This window comes from Canis lupus, chromosome 17, assembly GCF_003254725.2.
Source record: "Canis lupus dingo isolate Sandy chromosome 17, ASM325472v2, whole genome shotgun sequence".
In the NCBI taxonomy this organism is placed as follows: domain Eukaryota; kingdom Metazoa; phylum Chordata; class Mammalia; order Carnivora; family Canidae; genus Canis; species Canis lupus.
In genome coordinates, this window is record NC_064259.1 from 38,373,165 (window position 1) to 38,388,927 (window position 15,763).

At 42.8% G+C, this 15,763-nt stretch overlaps 1 protein-coding gene across 3 annotated transcripts in view; it reads right to left on the reverse strand.

Moving 5' to 3' along the window:
• Positions 1 to 15,763, reverse strand: part of SMYD1 (SET and MYND domain containing 1) — a 37,142-nt gene that overhangs the window by 16,494 nt on the left and 4,885 nt on the right. For all 3 annotated transcript variants that reach the window (XM_025453863.3, XM_025453864.3, XM_049095539.1), the window contains exons 2-4: positions 6,122 to 6,298; positions 1,819 to 2,032; positions 766 to 896 (exon numbers count right to left, since the gene is read on the reverse strand). In XM_025453863.3, coding sequence (XP_025309648.1) covers positions 766 to 896; positions 1,819 to 2,032; positions 6,122 to 6,298 — 522 coding nt within the window. The remainder of the gene's footprint in view (positions 1 to 765; positions 897 to 1,818; positions 2,033 to 6,121; positions 6,299 to 15,763) is intronic.

The following is a 15,763-nucleotide window of genomic DNA, read 5'->3' on the forward strand; positions in this document are numbered from 1 at the left end:
CCCTAAGGGGCTTCATCACCCTGGGTCATTTGTTCTCTGGCTTCTGGTTGGAATTTGGCCAATGGGAGGAAATCAGAAGGTTGGAGGAGAGAGAGTTTGGGGTATTTCATCTCCTGGCTCCCTCTCATCCTCGCAATGGTTCCAGCAGTGGCTGCTTTTGCTACTAGTACAGCCAAGCTATTGGATGGGGAGTAGAGAGAGGAACCTCTCCCATGGCTGTACTCTCACCAGCTGCAGAAATAGTACAGTACACCTGCCCGTCTAAGTCTAGAGGTCATAATGGTTATATACTATTGCTAGACTCTGGACACCTCACCATTCTTTGTTAGTTTCTTAAACTTTACCCTTATTTCTGTAGATTGTCCTGTTATTAAATTCTCTTTGAGTAAACTCTGAGTGTGCCTTCTGATTTCTGCTGGGATCTTGACTAATATATGCTCCTGCCAAGCACCTTCTCAGCTGGTGCTGTTCTGTGGTGACCTTTAGATAGATAATCTCAGGCTTCGAGCTTTAAAATAGTAGTCAGAGGTTTACCTAACACATCTAGGCAGCCTCAAGAAATATGCAAAGATTCAGAAATTACCCATGTGGAAGTCTTTGCTATTTTCTTCATTACCTTTCTCCTATCCACAATGACTCTAGAATGAAACTTCCCCGTCAAAATTCATGCTAGTTCGTTCCATAATTTGGTTTAGGCCAAGTGGAGAAAATGCCATAAGGTCTCCCCATCCCCATCACACCATCCTTAGTTAAAGACATACTCACTTGCCATTGTTGAATATGACAGTGCAGTTGGGCCAACAGTCGTGGTTCACCAAGCCCAGGTTGGGGAAGATGCCCACACCCACTGCCTGTAGGCCTCTCTGGTCACTGAGTGTGAAGCCATTGCAGCTAATCTACCCAGAGAAAAAGATGAAAGAGCAAGTTGACACACATAGGTCAGGGACAGAACTCCACCTTGGCTGCTGAAAGTTCAAGAAAATATAAGACTCAATCTCATCCTGGAGATGCTTAGAGAGTCTGCAACAAAACAGTTCATCTCCTGTTCTCTAGGTCACTCCAAAGGACCCTCAAGATGAGCACCATACTTGTTAAAATGCAAAGCCACCTCGGAAGTTTTGGGTAGCTGTATTCTACAAAGGCCAAAGACAGAAATGTTGGTTCTGAGGAGTCTCCCCCTTTTCTTGTGTCTGGGTCTCACATGAATCTTCCCCAGTTTCTACCTTGGTTTCTCTCTGTGCCCTGCTCTATTTTACTCTGTGTGTGTAGAGCCGGTGGGTTATATGGCCTGAGCTTGCTGATCCATAGGCATCTACCCCCACCTCTTGGACTCATGGCTACAAGAGGTCCAGCTTTGCTGCTCCAGGACAGCAGTCTCCAAAAGTCCTTCCTCTCTTTCGCTAATGTCCATAGCCCATGACTCCAGGCTCTCCATTATCTTGCCTGCCATATCTGAGAAAAGGAATGGTCTCATTTCCAAAGTGACTGGTGAGCAATAAGGGATGGTGACTGGGTCTTCATTTTCAATATGAACAGGAGAAAAAGTAGAAAATGTCGATAAACAGGAAGGTAAATTTCCATCCAAATCTACCACTTGGAGATAACAAATAGTTTGTGTGTGGGGATGCCAGCTTCCAATAGGGTAGGAATGACTTTCTAGTAAGCAAGGCCAGAAAGGCAGAAAAAGTATGAAAGGTCTTTACTTTCCCCTGTCCTCTCTAGCCCTTCTCTCAGCCTCCCCTCCCCGCTCCACCTGGCAGCCTCTGAATACTTCTTGGTTGACCAATCCTGCCCCTGCCACATTATGAGGAATCATACCACGCCAAAGATGTGCGAGATGTACTGCATGCTGAACTGCTGGCCCTGGGGTGGCCAGTACTGCAAGAAAGTGTCCACGTCCAGCCGTAGCTCCTTTTGTTCCTCCTCCCCAAAGTGCTCCACGTGGTTCTGCAGGTCATCCACAGCGACCAGGCAGCCCTCTGTGAGCCCGGTGCCCTCTCTCTCCACCCGCCACATGATGCGGGCCGCCAGCCTGTGGAGAGGGGCAGGTTTAGGGAGGTCTCAGTGCATCCATTCATTTGGCAAACACTTGCTAAGGACTTACAGCATGCCAGGCTGAACTATATAGATGGAACTACATAGATGGAATCTCTTTTATCATGGGAGCTTTTTATAGTGGGAGAGACCCAAGTTAAAAAGATAATAATTGAAACCGAGTGTTAAGTGCTATGCAGAGAGTAAAATAGGGTCACATGAGAGAGACTGGCTGGGGGAAGGGAAGCCAAGGTGATCAGGGGAGGTAACACGAAGAAGGAGCACTCAAGCTGAAAATGGAATGAACAGAAGGAGCTGGTTCTGTGCACATAGGGAAGGAGCAGTGAGTACAGAGACCCTGAAGAATGATGGAGAAACAGCAAGGAGACCAAAGTGGCTGCAGCACAGGGAGTGAGGAGTGGAGAGCAAATATAGGTGGAGAGGTGGGAAGGAACCAAGTCACATGGGGTCTATGCGACCATGAAAGGGGTCTGGGGACACTGAGGTGTGACAGCCTGGGTCTTTCCTGATAGTATGGCTCACTGAGATGGGCACTGGTGAAGGAGTCTAACGCCTGGGTTTAAGTCCATTTCCAGTTACTGCATGACCCCGGGCAATTCATTTGAAACTCCCTGAACTTATCCCCAAGAGGGATAATGCACATCCTGTGACATGGTATGTCATGGATGTCCACATCTGTGTGAACTTAATTATAGTCTCAGTGATTTTTTTTAAACACTATTTTTTTAAAATTTATTTATGATAGTCACACACACAGAGAGAGAGAGAGAGAGAGGCAGAGACACAGGCAGAGGGAGAAGCAGGCTCCATGCACCAGGAACCCGACGTGGGATTCGATCCCGGGTCTCCAGGATCGCGCCCTGGGCCAAAGGCAGGTGCTAAACCGCTGCGCCACCCAGGGATCCCTAGTCTCAGTGATTAAAGAGAGAGGTAGGAAAGATGATCTAGGTGGGGAAACAGTGTAAACCAAGGCTTGGAGGCAGCCAGAGGCTAAGCAGATGCAGGAAACAGGGAGGGGCTGGCCTGGCTGGTGTGGAGGGCTCTGGAGGAGGAGTGGACGCAAGGTGGGACAGGAGGGAGCCCTGGAGAGCACAGGGCATTGAGTGTGAGACAGGGCTGCACTTCACCTTGAGGACAGTGAGGGTCCCCTTGTTAACTGTTAGGCAGCCCATGCCCACAAGATGAAGCCTCTGACTGAGGGACATTTTGGCAACTCTCAGCTACTCGTTGAATTCATGCTGGCCAGGCACCTGCGAGGGGCTGGTGACCCAAGGCAGATCCAGTACCCAAGGGGCTCCCTTGGCAAAGAACAGGCCCACTTCTGCTCCCATTTGGATCACAGAGTTATTTCTGGAAAGATGCCCTGCTGGGGATCCCAGGTGCTTAGGAACCCAGGTATCCCCACAGGACAGCACTGGAGAAAATAAGGCTCAGGTAGGGTGTCTGTTACCTGTAAATATTAGGGAAATGGTCCCAAAGCTCAGAGAGTAAAGAAAAATGGGTAACAGATTTCAACTCAGTATCAGGAGAAACTACCAACTGGGATTATGCAGATAAAGTGAGTGAGCTCCCCATCACGGAAGGTAACGTTTACTTTGGGCTTTAAAAACTAAGTAGGATAATGAAGAGATATCTGCACTCCATGTTTACTCCAGCATGATTCAGAAGAGGTAAGATATGGAAACAACCTAAGTGTCCATGAATGGATGAAAGGATAAAGACGATGTAGTAAAAAACATGTTGGAATATTATTCAGCCATGAGAAAGAAGAAAATCCTGCCACTTAAGACAGCATGGATGGACCTTACTGGGGCATTATACTAGCAAAACAAACCAGACACAGACAAAAACTGCATAGTATCAGCTATATATGGTATCTTGAAAGAAAGATGAAAGAAAGAAAGAAAAAAGAAAGAAAGAAAGAAAGAAAGAAAGAAAGAAAGAAAGAAAGAAGAAGAAAAAGAAAGAAAGAAAGAAAGAAAGAAAGAAAGAAAGAAAGAAAGAAAGAAAGAAAGAAAGAAAGAAAGAAGAAAGAAAGAAGGAAGGAAGGAAGGAAGGAAGGAAGGAAGGAAGGAAGGAAGGAAGAAAGAAAGAAAGAAAGAAAGAAAGAAAGAAAGAAAGAAAGAAAGAAAGAAAGAAAGAAAGAAAGGTCAAATTCATAGAAACAGAGAAAAGTGGCTGCCAGGGTCTGGGGAGTGTAGGAAACAGGGAGAGGCTAGTAAAAGCACCAACTTTCAGCTGTAAGATGAATAAGGTCTGGGGATCTAAGGTAAAACATGGTGACTGTAGCTTGTTAACACTGTATTGTATAATTAAAATCTTCCAAGAGAGTAACACATAAATGTTCTCACTTGAAAAGAAACGGATAAGTATGTCAGGGGATAGATGTGATAATTAACTAGATAGGGGATGTCCTTTCACGATGTACACATATATCAAGTCACCATGATGTACTGTTTAAATATCTTACAATCTGGGACGCCTGAGTGGCTCAGTGGTTGAGCGTCTGCCTTCAGCTTAGGATGTGATCCTGGAATCCTGGGATCGAGTCCTGCATTGGGCTCCTGCATGAGCCTGCTTCTCCCTCTGCCTGTGTCTCTGCCTCTCTCTCTCTCTCTCTCTCTCTGTCTATGACTTTCATTAATGAATAAATAAAATCTTTTAAAAAATAAGTAAATATCTTATGATCTTATATGTCAATTATACCTTGATAAAACTGAATGTTTTAAAAATTAAAATAAAGTAAAATTACAAAAGAACTTTTTAAAAAGAAGCAGTTGTTCAACAGATGGAACTAAGGAGGATGGGGAGGCTGGCAAAGCCATTTCACTTTGTGGTTTCTTAAAAATTAATAAGATATGATGATTCCATTCTGTCTTTAACTTTGCACTATACACACCCAGTGAAAATGCTCCCAATTTCACCTTTCTCATCTCCCCTGATCTTCACTTCCTAAGCACAGACCTGTGGCCCTACCTGGTTGTGTCAACACAGATTTCTGGCCATGGCCACCTAGCAACACCACTAACTATTGCAAATGCCTTTCTCATATAATGAGTACAGAGGATGGTGTACAGCACCCAGGGCCTAGTAGGATATGGTGACTTGAAAAGCTCTGCCTTTTTTCTTGCTCTTTTTTTCCCCCTTTGCTCCTTTGTTTTGTTTCTTAAATTCCACATATAAGTGAAATCATATTGTATTTATGTTTCTCTAACTTATTTCATTTAGGATAGTATACTATAGGTCTGTCCATGTCATTGCAAACAAGATTTCATTGTTTTCCATGGCTGTGTAATATTCCTTCATATATATTTATATATATAAATATATATATAAATATATATAAATATATATATAAATATATATAAATATATATATATAAATATACCACGTCTTCCTTGTCCACTGATCAGTCGATGGACACCTGGGCTGCTGCCATAATTTGATGATTGCAGATACACTGCTGTGTAACCATAGAAAACACACTGATGACTACCAAAGGGGAATGGAAAAAATAGGTGATGGAGATTGAGGAGGGCATTTGTGATGAGCATCAGGTGATGGATGGAATTGCTGAATCACTGTATTGTACCCTTGAAACTAATATTACACTGTATGTTAACTAACTGTAATTTAAATAAAACCTTTTTTTGAAAAAAAACTGTAGTTTTTAAAGGTAGCTGCTGCTATTGAGCTCTAGCTCATTTTGCCAAATCTTCAGATTTTTTTTCAAGAGAAACCAGAAATCCTAATTTTTTAAATGTGGAATTTCCCAATTTTCTAAACATTGGCAAAACAAATTTTTAAAAAAAATTTAAACACTAGGGAACCATTGAGAACATATCTGTAGCCAGCTCCAGCCAGTGGCTATGGACTGGAATGTCTGCTGTACACACCCAGTTCTAGATGAGCTCCCAGATACAGTAGTGTCCCTCTCCAGTCTCTTTGAGACTCTACCCTGATCTGTGCTCAGCCTAGCTTCCTTGGACCTGGAAATGCTTGTCACTAAGGCCTTCCCCGCCTGATTTGGGAATTCTAAGGACCACGCCCGGGGCCCCGCTCTGACCTGATATTCTCATTGGGAACCTTCCCATATCTCTTGATGGCCGAACACTCATTCTTGTGGTTCAGCCAAGCATCCTTCTGGCAGGTGCGGTCACAATAGTGGGCAAACTTGCACTGTCCACAGTGATGGAGCTTCTCCTGCCTCTTGAAGCAGGTATGGCACACAAAGTTAACAAGGCTGGAAATGGAAGGAGAAACAAATGATTGGGGTGGCACAGCAATAAAGGACCACACTAGATATTGGGTCCCTACGTGGGGGACACTATTGCACCCTTCATATAAGCCTTCCAATTTAACTCAGTAAGTATAGATTTATGACCCCTACGCAGTAGGCACTGAGAATACCTAAGCCACCAGAGGAGCGAGTGAACCTACATGAGGACGCTATGAGAGCAGACCCATGGGGTGTTCCTGTAACACACTGGAACAGACACTTGAGAAGCGCAGGAAGTCTTCCAGGCCAAGGGACTGGGTAGAAATTCTTCATGGTCCCCTTGCCAAAAGCCACAGGTCATTGGCTCCATGGCATGGGAGGGAGAACTCTGTGTCACATGACTTTCTCATTCTTGAAATGTTATGTCCCTTTCCCCAAAGAATAAAACTCATAACTATCTACAGTATGATGGAACATGAAACATGATACAGTTTACACAAAATGGGGTCTGCTGCATTGTGATACATGTCACAGTTCTGTGTGTTTTTGCAAGAGTAATAATACGAGATCACTGATGTAAGTGAGGTTATCCACTGTATTCTCCTGGCTCAGGGAGCAAGGGGCAGTGACACAGATCATGCCTGCCCACTCAATGGGAGATGGAGAGAGGCGTACAAAGAGGAGTTTCCTTACCCCATGCTTCCAGCCCTCAGTGTTCTCAAGAGAGAGCTGTGTCTCCCAGCTTAGAGCCGGCTTTCAGGTAGAAGAGGGCATAGGTTAGCATGAAGGAAACGTACTTCAAGACATAACCTGACACCCAGAGTGAGTGAAATGTTGGTATGATGCACAATATACCAATATCTCTGCAGTGTGGGAAAAAGAAATCCTGGCCACTGGAGCAAAGAAATGATGAAAACAAGCTCAGGAGTGTGCACAGAAGCACTGAGATCCCTGGGGGAAAATGGGGTATGTAAACTCATGCTGGAGTTTACAGTCTAAGGAGGGATCTCAAAAGAAGAAAACGGGATGCCAGAGTGGTTCAGCAGTTGAGTGTCTGCCTTTGGCTCAAGGCGTGATCCCAGGATCCGGGATCGAGTCCTGCATCAGGCTCCCTGCAGAGTGCCTGCTTCTCCCTCTGCCTATGTCTCTGCCTCTCTCTCTCTGTCTCTCATGAATAAATAAATAAAATCTTTTTTAAAAAAGTATAGGAAAACAGGGGCTTTTAAAATCACACAATTCTAGAGCCTGAAGAAAGGACTTTCAATAAAACATACAAGTAAGGAAATCCCTGTGTCCATCGCTGACCATGCCTTTTAAAATTCCCATAGTGAAGAAGAGTACACTGCTTCCAAGAACAGTTAGTCCACTGTTGGCCAGTCCTAATTGTGGCAGATTTCCTCCTTGTGATAGGCTCGAATGTGTCTTCCCGAGAAGCATACTCCTGTCATCTAATTTGGCTCTCTGGATGCTTGTCCTGTGGAATATGTCTGGGCAGGTCAGTGCTTCAAGAATTTGAAGACCATGGCTGTGACTCCCTTTCACTTCTCCTGTCTACATCAAACACTCCCAGTCTCTTCAATAGTCTCATTCTGGTCTCCGATGTACCCACAGAGGGTCCCTACAGCCGAAGGAAGGTGGGTACATCAGGACAATCAAGCAAGATCCAGCAACCAATGCTAGGGCATCAGGCTCAAGAATCAGCCCAAAAGCTAGGCCCTGTAGTCCTAGGACAGCATCAAGAAATGGAGAGACAGAGAGCCAAACTGAGGGCACTACACAGGCTATTGCTGCAAGCTAGGTCCTGGGCTTCCTGAAGTCCAGTGTTCAGTCTCTGGGTGGCTACCTTAACAAACTGCTGTGTCCTCATCTACTGTGAGACACCTTGCTAATAATTTGTTATTAATCATGAAGTGCTGATAGGCATGGAAAGTTAGTAGTTATTTGTAAGTTCAGAGCAAGTTTAAGGTTATCCCCATACTAATGTCTCCTCACTCCCATGCCATCCCTTAAGCTTTCCCAAAGAGAGAGGAAGAGTAGACTTACACTAGCATATTTAGAATTGCAGATTCTGCAGCCCATCATAGCTCTGCCACAGAGGGTATTCCCTGCTTGTGAAGGTCATTTGCCATGAGCGCTCCAGTAGAACAGAACACACGGGCAGGGACCCTGACCATTTAGTGGAATCTCCAAACCCCTAAAAATGGGGAACTATGAATTTCTCACATCCACCTCAAGTCAAGATGGCATTCTCTGGCAGGAATGTGAAAATCATCAGCACAGACTGAACTGCTGAAGAGCTCAAGTAATCTGGATCCCCATGAGGCTCCAAATTCTGTCTCCTGGCCTCTCAAGGGTAGATGAGGGTTCATAGTGCTTTATAATTATGGTGCCCAGAACAGAATATGGTATCCAGGTGTGGTACTATTCACACTTTTTGGATCTGGACTTGTGAATCCCATTTATAAATAAATGGAATTCAAAAATTCACAGTTAAGATCAGGTTACAAATCTAGGCATTAAAACCTCCCAAGTTTTCTTAAAGGTGCTGTAGCCAAGTCAGAGCTTCCCTCCATGTGTCCATATGATGCTGTGTTTTTAAAATACCTTTGAGGCATAACTGACATACATTTCTAAAATCTTTAACTTGATAGACACTGACATATACACATACCTGTGAAACCATCACCATGACCAAGACAGTGAGCCTAAAATTTCTGCGTGACATTGAATTTTTTTTAACCTGAAGTGGGTCTTCCCCTTGAACCCTAGCTGATAGTATTCCAAATGGTCCAGATCATTTTGAACTTTCATTCTGTCATCACTTACATCGGTATGCTGAGGCTTGAGTCATTTGCAAGGCTGAGACCAAGTCTTAGGTTCAGAAGGGGAAGGAGGAGCAGACGCCCACCTCTAGGGTATCAAGCCCCGGACCAGGAATACAAACCCAAGGCAGGAAAGAAAGGGAAATGGTCTAGAGAGAAGAGAGTTAGAAACAAACACAATCAGGGCAGCCCTGGTGGCTCAGCGGTTTAGCGCCGCCTTTAGCCCAGGGGTATGATCCTAGAGACCCAGGATCGAGTTCCATGTCGGGCTCCCTGCATGGAGCCTGCTTCTTCCTCTGTCTGTGTCCCTGCCTCTTTCTCTCTGTGTGTCTATCATAAATAAATAAAATCTTAAAAAAACAAACAAACAAACAAACAAACAAACACGATCATGCTGGCTGTCACTTGTGACTTGTCCTTTAGAGCTCTATGCCTACCTGCTCTAGGGGTGCCCATTAGGGAACCACTCCCTATCGGGACTGCTCTACCATTTTACACCCAAACTAGTAATTTTTAGAATATTCAAGCATAATATCCTCATATTTTTATTTGTACACATATATTCACATTCGTAGACATATTTCATGGGGAAACTGGAATTTGTACCTACCAAATATTACACTTTACTGTTCTCACACTGTATTTCACATTTTAAACAGAACCACAAATTCCAGGTGGTCACCTAGAATAACAGAAGTTTTGCTGCTTCATCTTTATGCGCTCTGCTTATTTCTAATATATTTAAGCTTCAGGAAGAGATAGTAGCACAAGGGCTGAAGACATGAACCACGGCCTGTGCAAGTTCAAGTATTTAAGAATCATAATAATTTGCTTTTGCAACAAACAGGCAGTGGAGGGCACAAGTGTTAGGGGCTAACCATGCAACTGCAACTGAGAGTCCTCTGGATTAACTTCAAGGCAGAATATAATGTTTATTAAGGGATATGTGATTTCAAAATGTGCTAATTTGAAGTTTATGCAACAGCTATTGTTTTGACCTGAGACCAATGTAGATTTTTTTTTCCCCAAGGAAGAGCATTTTATCCCTGACATTGTATAGAATTGCTGGTGTATGGTGATAATAAAAACCAAATCTTTTAGTCAGGTTTTTAAAAATTAGTTTTATTGTTGTTTTTAAATTCTGGGAAGGCAACACCCCCTTACTGTCTGCCCCAGGGATGGACCTCTGGCATTATCCTCTCCTTGGTCCATGTTGTCTATGAAGCTCAAATTTTCTTAGCCTGGCTCAAAGGGAGACTATACATCTATCCTGGAGCCTGCCTCCAGGATCCCATGAACTGACTTAATACACTTCTAATGGGGCCTGATTATAGAATAATCTATGTGCTATGAACTATAGCTATAATATGTCCACAAAAAATTCTAGTGGGAAGGTCCTCATATGAGTCTTCCAAGTTACTAACAACCACTTTGGCCAGAAGAAGATTGGAGATAGAGCTCCTCTGCTGCAGTGTAAAGGCTTCACCCCAGACTGGGTGATGGAGAGACGTCTGCAATCACTATACAATCAATTTTCAGACCTTTAATCAATTCTGCTATCAGTTCAGCAATGTCTCATGAGAGTCTCTGCACTTTGCTCTAATGAATTTTTAGTTGCTTTTCATAAAAAGAAAATGTGATTAATTTGGCATGATTTTTTTTCTTATAGGAACCCATAGTGAGTTCCAGACGCCAGACACTAAACCATACAAACTATTTTCTACAGGCTCACACACTTGTTTTATAATCCACTCTACAATTTTGCTAGGGCCTAGAGTCAAGTTTTAAATCCTGGTGAAAAGCATTGTGAGTTATCTCCTAATTTAGATCTCCTTGGGATGAAGCTGCCCTTTCTCTCCATCACCTCACCTGACAATAAGGCTTAGCCATGAGGCTGGAACTGAGAAGGAAGGAGTGTGTGTTTGAAGCAGACCTGGGCTTCTCGAACCTCAATGTACATACACATCACCAGAGACCTTGTTAAAACTCAGGTTCCAATTCAATAGGTCTGGACTGGGGCCTGAGATTCTGCATTCCTAACAAGTTCCTGGGTGATACTAAGCTGTAACTTTGAGCAACAAGAATGTAGAAATGAGAGCAAACCTGCTCCTTCTAGTGGGATATGCATGAAAAAGTGTCAGGCAGGCAGGAAGGGGAAGTTTAATTTAAAAAAAAAATCCTGTCCCTCTGCTCTCCACCTCCCTTATTGGTGACAGGACAAGGATTATGGAAGATGAAACCTGGAGTCAGAGCTGAGTTCAGCTCCTGATTCCAGTATCTATCAGCTGTGTGATCTCAAGCAAGTACCCTAAACTCTCTGAGCCTTTGTTGCCTTAGGTGAAAATGGGAATAACAACACCTTGATTTTGAAATCTTTCAGACAGATGAATATTACTTTTCAATGAAACATGCTTACTATTTTAAGAAATGTGGGGCACCTGGGTGGCTCAGGAGTTGAGCATCTGCCTTTGGCTCAGGTCGTGATCCTGGGGTTCTGGGATCGAGTCCCACATCAGGCTCCCTGCTCAGTGCAGAGCCTGCTTCTCCCTCTGCCTATGTCTCTGCCTCTCTCTCTGTGTCTCTCATGAATAAATAAATAAAATCTTTAAAAAAAAGAAATTCAAGCAAAAGAAAATACAAAGAAAATCCCACCACTCTCAGAGTGATTTTGAAGATTAAATGAAATGTAAAATAGCCAGCTCAAAGAGCCTTGCACCAGATGAGAGCTCCATAGCTGTCAGCCTGGTCCACCTGCCCATCTGTCACATGGGGAAGTTGGGCCAAGTGATCTCAGAGCTCCTGCTTTCTTCCAGGATCCACTAATTCTCAGGCAGCCACCAGCAAGGAAGACATCCCAGCTAGAGGAGAACCCCTGCAGGAGGGGCAGGTAATTCTCTGACAAAAATACCTCTCTTCCTTCTTACTTCCCCCAGTGAGAAAGAGTATCCAGAAGACAGGAAGTCCTAAACCCACTTTTTGGATTCCAAGAGAAAGGTGCTTCTTCCAGCCAGGCTTAGCCAGGCTTAGCCAGGCTTAGCCAGATGACCTCTGAGAAGTTCCATTTCTCTTTTTCCAGTGCCCACAGAGGATATTAACTCCCACTTTCACAATGCTCTGCAATTTTCAAAGAGATGTTGTATGCAATTCCCCTTTGTTAAACCTTCACAACAACCCTTTAGAATAGTGACCACGGTCCTACCAGGGAAATTATTCTTATAGGGATTCCCTATGTCTGCCACTGCACCCAGAACAGAGGACAGAGGAAGCCATCAAAGCCCACTTTGGGCTCTGCCTCCAGCCCTGAGCATGATTTGCCCTGGCCAGTGGGTCCCCATTAACTCCTTGCTCTGCAGCCCTGCCCTGGGTTATGTCATCTGTCAGAGTCAAGAGGCTGGAAGGGCTGCTGCTGCTTAGCTCCTTGTATGGAAATAATCAGTTACTGGATAGATAAATGCAAAGAGAAGGTGCCTGTAAGGTGGACAAGCCCTCTAAAAATATAGCCAGAAAGGACTGAACCAACACGGGCTTTCTGGACTGCTAAAAAACTCAGTCTGCCAGCAGCTCTCCCCTCAAAAACCCAGGGGAAGGGAGTGTGTCTTTAAGAACACCCCATCCCTCAAGAAAAACCCAGAGGATTTTACAATATTTTAAATTCTGTCTCTCCTTCCTTCCTTGTTCCTTCCACTCTACTTTCCTTTTACAAGTATTTATTGGGCATCTACTATGTGCTGTGCATTGACTTGGTAATTGAGGGCCTTAAAGATAAACACATAAACACATATGGGCAAGATAAGGCATGTCACTCAGGAGTGCAGGTAACTTGCTGCAGGGTTCAAGGAAGGGAGACCAGTGGGGGACTTAAGGAATCTGAGAAGTCAGTTATCTATGGGGAGGAGGCACTGTCTGTACTCAGACAATGTCAAGTTCTTCCATGGAGAAGCTCTGGCTTGAGTCAAAGACATCCATGTTGAGAGGGTGAAGGCACATATAGGAGACAGGAGTAGCTATCTGACAAGATCATAGGATTCACCACACTGGGAAATAATGCTGAAACAATGACCAGACACAGGGGGGACCTGGAATGTTACTCTCAGTAGTATGTCCATATTCTGCAGGCAAAGGGGAGCCACCGAAGGCTTTTGCAGAGAGAAGACACATGCCCAGAGTTGGGAGGCTCATTTTCCTTGTCCCCATGGCATCTACTTAATATTATTTTTACATGGCCCATGTCAACCCTTAAGGGCATCGCTGGATTCATGTTTGTACTACACATAACTTAGCATAAGAAGTTAGGTGATACTGTTTCCTTAGGTCAAAGCTAGGTATTGCCTATTTATAGGGGCATCTCTTCCATATTAAAGTGGTATTCTCAAGATTTCCTCTGCCACAACTCACACGACGAAGTTCACACACCCAACTCACTCCTGTCTGCATTTCCCACCCTCTGGCAGTGAGCATGCCCCATTTCCCATGTTCAAAACACATCTTCAGATGCATAAGACTGAAAATGATATCATTGTGGGGACAACCTGGTATTTGATCTAATTTATATTGAAAAAGCAATTATCTTCAAACTTCTGCAGTTAAGGATTATTTCAAAAAATTTAGCAATACAGCTCATGACAGGTCCTATGACATTTCATGTGTCTTGCCTCTGCAACTTAAAATGCCAGACTAAAGACATATTTCTAAGGGTGCCTGGCTGGCACAGTTGGTAGAGCATGTGACTCTTGATCTCAGGGTTGTGAGTTTAAGCCCCACTTTGGGTGTAGAGTTTACTTAAAAATAAAACAAAATAAAGACATATTTCTAAATCTGCTATGGTTATCCTCAACAACAAGTGCAAATGTTTGACAACTGTAAGTTGAATAATAAACAGTGATTCATTCATTTTCTGAACATCAAGTGTAAATGTTTAACACTGTACCTTGAATAATAAATAGTGATTCATTCATTTTCTGAAGTAACTGTTCAGGAATTTCCCTAATCCCTTTATTAAATGATTTCTATTAATAGCACCAGTTGCCCCCACCACCCACCCACCAGCTGTTATCAGTGTGTATGCCATGCTAATCCTGGTGTTCCCACAAACCCACATAGAATTACCCCAGCTAAAAGCCCAGCTGTCCCCAGTGGACCTGAAGCTCATAACTGCTCCAATTTTCAAAAAAGCCTGGCTAGCATTAATTTCTTCTAAAGTATTCTACTTTTTCTTATGTTCTTATCTTTGTTTTTTCCTACACGTGTATGCATGATCTCCTGGACACTTTCAACTCTTTAAACAGAATCACTTAGGATCCAGTCTAGTTTTTATTTAAAGAAAATTTTTTTTTTTTTGTAAAAGTTCACTATCCTTGATGATTCTTAACATCTTCTGTGATGAGTCGGATTAACATGAAATTCATTTTATCAGTTGTGATAAGCTGAATAACAGCCCCCCAAAATGTCAATATCCTAATCCACAGAACCTGTGAATATTTTACACTACATAGCAAAAGGGACTTTACTTAATTCTTAGATGACGTGAGCTCTAACTAGCACTACCCCCCAAACACATACCCCATTTTGACCAGAAATATGACTCTCTAACTTCTGCTCAAGGTTCTCACCCTTCTGTCAATTAAAAAAAAAGGTTCAGTACCCTTTGTCTTGCAGACAACAGTCCAACAGTTCATTATTTGTAGATAGCTATTAGGAGAAGTTGTTCTCTAATATTATTGTAAAACATGCTTCAAATTCCTATCCTGGTCAAATCTGATTCTATGCCAGATTGGCCCAGAATCCATTTAGTTGTGGCTTTTATGTAAAGATAATGATGATGATGGTGATGGTGATGATGCTATTTTATTCAAAGTGTAATAAATGATACCCCATGGACCTTAGTCTGTAGGTCAACTGGGTTAACCAATTGATTTTTACAGTTTGGAAAAGATGGAGGTTCTATTTCAGAGTACTGGAAGAGTCCTTCCATGACCAACCAGCAAAAAAGATAAGGATCGAATCTTGTTGATGGCCTGAATCACTCTTAAGGCTAAAACCATTTCTCTTCTTCTTCCCCTTAGCATAAAATGAACTAAATAAACTATAAAAAGGAAAGTGAAGGAATGCAATGACAATAAGTAACTAAAATAAAAATAAACTTTAAAAAAAGAAACTTAAGTTTGGATATAATTTTAAAAGATATATGTAGACAGAAAAATGAGTAGTTTTTAAAATGCAAGATATGAAAAATTATAGAAAGTCAAAAGTAACTGAGGACAAGGGGTGCCTGGGTGGTTCAGCTGGTTAAGTATCCAACTCTTGATCTTAGCTTAGGTCTTGATCTCAGGGTTGTGAATTCAAGCCCCACATTGAGCTTCATGTGAGGTATGGAGCCTACTCGATAAGTGAATTAATTAATTAATTAATTAATTAAAAGCAACTGAGGATTAGAAAAGAGTTAAAATCATAAGAGCTAATAAACCAAAATGATGCTGAAGGATTCAAACAGTTTAGAAGTTCTGAGCAGGAAACAACCTTGATATCCAAAATATGGCAGTTGCTAAACTGATGTTTAACAGTCAACAAAAAGAGTACTATATAGTCATTAAAAATGCTTTAGAAGGATAATGGTTTGAAAAGTGGCTCATAATATATTGTAAGGTAAAGAAGTTACACAACAGCCCAC